This window comes from Taudactylus pleione, unplaced genomic scaffold, assembly GCF_031769625.1.
Source record: "Taudactylus pleione unplaced genomic scaffold, aTauple2 ptg000102l, whole genome shotgun sequence".
Lineage (NCBI taxonomy): Eukaryota > Metazoa > Chordata > Amphibia > Anura > Myobatrachidae > Taudactylus > Taudactylus pleione.
In genome coordinates, this window is record NW_028284504.1 from 71595 (window position 1) to 74188 (window position 2594).

Genomic DNA, 2594 nt, shown 5'->3' on the forward strand with positions numbered 1-2594 from the left:
GTATGTGGACATTCAGAATACCAACATTGTCAGAATGATGTCGACACCCAAATTCAAGGGTTAGATTAGGTTTAGGCTGCAATTAAGATTAGGGTTAGGTTAAGATTAATGCTAGGCTTATGTTGCAGGTAGGGTTAGGTTGCAGTTAGGGTTAGACTGACATGAAAATTAAATGGGAAATAGCATTGTTGTCATAAAAACTGTTGACATTCATGATATCAACATTCCTGCAATGTCGGCATCGTCAGTTTTGACATTGCAAACTTCGGCATGTTGACATTCGGTACGTGTCGACATTCAGCCCATGTGAATATTCTGGTGTCGATATTCTGAATGTGGACTAAATATACCACATCCGAATTGCAGAATAGTTTCATTGCATTACCGTACAACGAACATTTCTCCAGTGCACACGTTTTGTAGCTGTGTTTTAATTTGAAAAAAAAAGTATAATACCCTTTTAACAATGCTTTATTTTATTGCTTATAGTGCTAGAAGCTAAAGAAGAGATCACCAGAAGAGGAATTACTGCCTGATAGTTTTTAAGCTATGAGAAGTCAATGTTAAATGGATTCTCTATAATGTGCTCAATCATGGCCACACTGTTGGCCCTCCTGCTTCTGATCTCCACTTCAGATGCAAATCCTTCCCAAACTTGCCCTTCATCTTGCCTTTGCTATGACTCTTCTAATTTAGTCGAGTGTAGGGAACAGGAGCTCCTCACAGTGCCTCCCCACCTTCCTCACAGTACATGGATGCTTGATCTTCGTCACAACAACCTTAGCCGTCTTGATACAACCTCATTCCAAGCCCTGTGGTCACTTCGTATACTTCTCCTGTCTGACAACAATGTTGAGGTTGTGTCAGCAAGAGCTTTCCGGTCTCTTAGCTTCCTAGAGCGCTTGGATCTTTCTAGGAACCTCCTCCATAGTCTACCTCTTGACTTCTCCAAGGGTCTGGGCTCTTTGCGAGAACTGCGGGTCCCTTCTAATAAGTTGACATTCCTTAACTATGAAAGTCTCAGACACTTGGAGAGTCTAGAGAAATTGGACCTGAGTAGAAATTTCTTAACTTTTATAGAGCAGGGGGCCTTTCGTGGACTCTCCAGACTCCGTCATCTTCACCTCCAGTCCAACCAACTAGATTCTGTAAGAGGTGGTTATTTTTTTATGCTGCAGAACTTAGAACTCCTGGATCTTTCTGATAACAATATCAGTAGCATAGCAGTGGAGTCATTCACCTCTCTGCACTCAATACGACTTCTGGCTCTCTCAGAAAACCAGCTGAGTCACCTCAAATTCAAGACATTCCTCAATCTCCAGACCCCCAGTACACACATCCAAGTATCCGGTAACCCATGGGTGTGCGACTGTGATTTACAGAGAGTGTTTGGTAAGATCACTAGTGTGAGGCATCTTCACATAGATGACTATGATAACCTTACTTGTGCAGGCCCACCACAGCTCTCTGGTGCAGCCTTGGTCTCAGTGGACAACCAGTTATGTGTTGCAGAAACTGCCACCGTCTTGGTGATTACAATCACTGTTCTAGTCACTGTCATTGCTGCCATTGTAATGGCTGAAAGGAACCGCAAGAAGAGTCAAGAGAAAAACTGGAATGACCCAGATGGTCCATTTGAAACACAGGATAAATGAAGAACATAAGTAAAAAAAACCCCTGACATCTCTTTTTTAAATGCATATCTTTAAGATGATAATGTTATTTGCAATATAGTAACTAATTATATTATTTATATATATTTATATGTCCTTAAATTAGAAGTGAAAAAAGTTCTAAAGATATTTTTACTTGTTAGTAGGAGAATCCAAATGACTCCTGGGGGTTTATTTACTAAAGTGCAGATTTTTAGAAGTAGATTTGTCTCGCCATAGCAACCAATCAGATTCTACTTATCATTTATCTAGCACCTTCTAGAAGATAATATCTAGAATCTGACTGGTTGCTATGGGCAACATCTCCACTTCTAAAAACTCTCACTTTAGTAAATATAATCACCTGGGCTCTCCATTATTCATTACAATAATAAACCTGATCTGCTACATTCTAGAACTTACATCTTATGGCTTATTCTGTCATTGTATTTTCTCATGTCGCATGTTACTAACTTGTCCATAATAGGACAAGTATGAAGATGTGAGTAAAGCACTCCATACAGGTGGGAAACCACTGGTCATATTTATATACTCCATTTTGGTCTGAGCTACAACTTACACTGTTATCCTTTGAGGCAGTAGGTATGCACAGGCAGAAGAAGCACTGTATGCACAGTATTTTTAGAGCACTGGGCCTGGTTCTGAATAGAGTGCAAATGGTACACACAATTGCGTCTATTGGCGGTCGCTTGTCTGCGACTTTATTCGAATTACCTTCAAACTCCTTTTTAGAGTCTCAGTCGCTAAAATGGGCTAAATACCGATTGGTAAATCTTTATACGCCACCATCAGTCACACCATCACCCATGGCAGGTGCAGTTTCTCCGCCGGTTTATGCGAGCGGTCGAGCGACTGGGAAAGCAGCCACTTGAATTGACACGCCCAGTACACTCCCATAATACGCCTACTGCCACCTTCCAA

The 2594-nt window shown here is 41.0% G+C and overlaps 1 protein-coding gene across 1 annotated transcript; it reads left to right on the forward strand.

The window, feature by feature from the left end:
• The first annotated feature begins 560 nt into the window (after positions 1–560).
• On the forward strand, positions 561–1655 carry LOC148525606 (uncharacterized). The gene has a single exon (XM_088470721.1). The coding sequence runs from the start codon at positions 561–563 to the stop codon at positions 1653–1655; it is 1095 nt and encodes a 364-aa protein (XP_088326847.1).
• Positions 1656–2594: the final 939 nt, after the last annotated feature.

Excerpts from the sequence above, each read along its gene's own strand:
- LOC148525606 (XM_088470721.1), top strand. The coding sequence starts at position 561 with ATGTTAAATGGATTCTCTATAATGTGCTCAATCATGGCCACACTGTTG.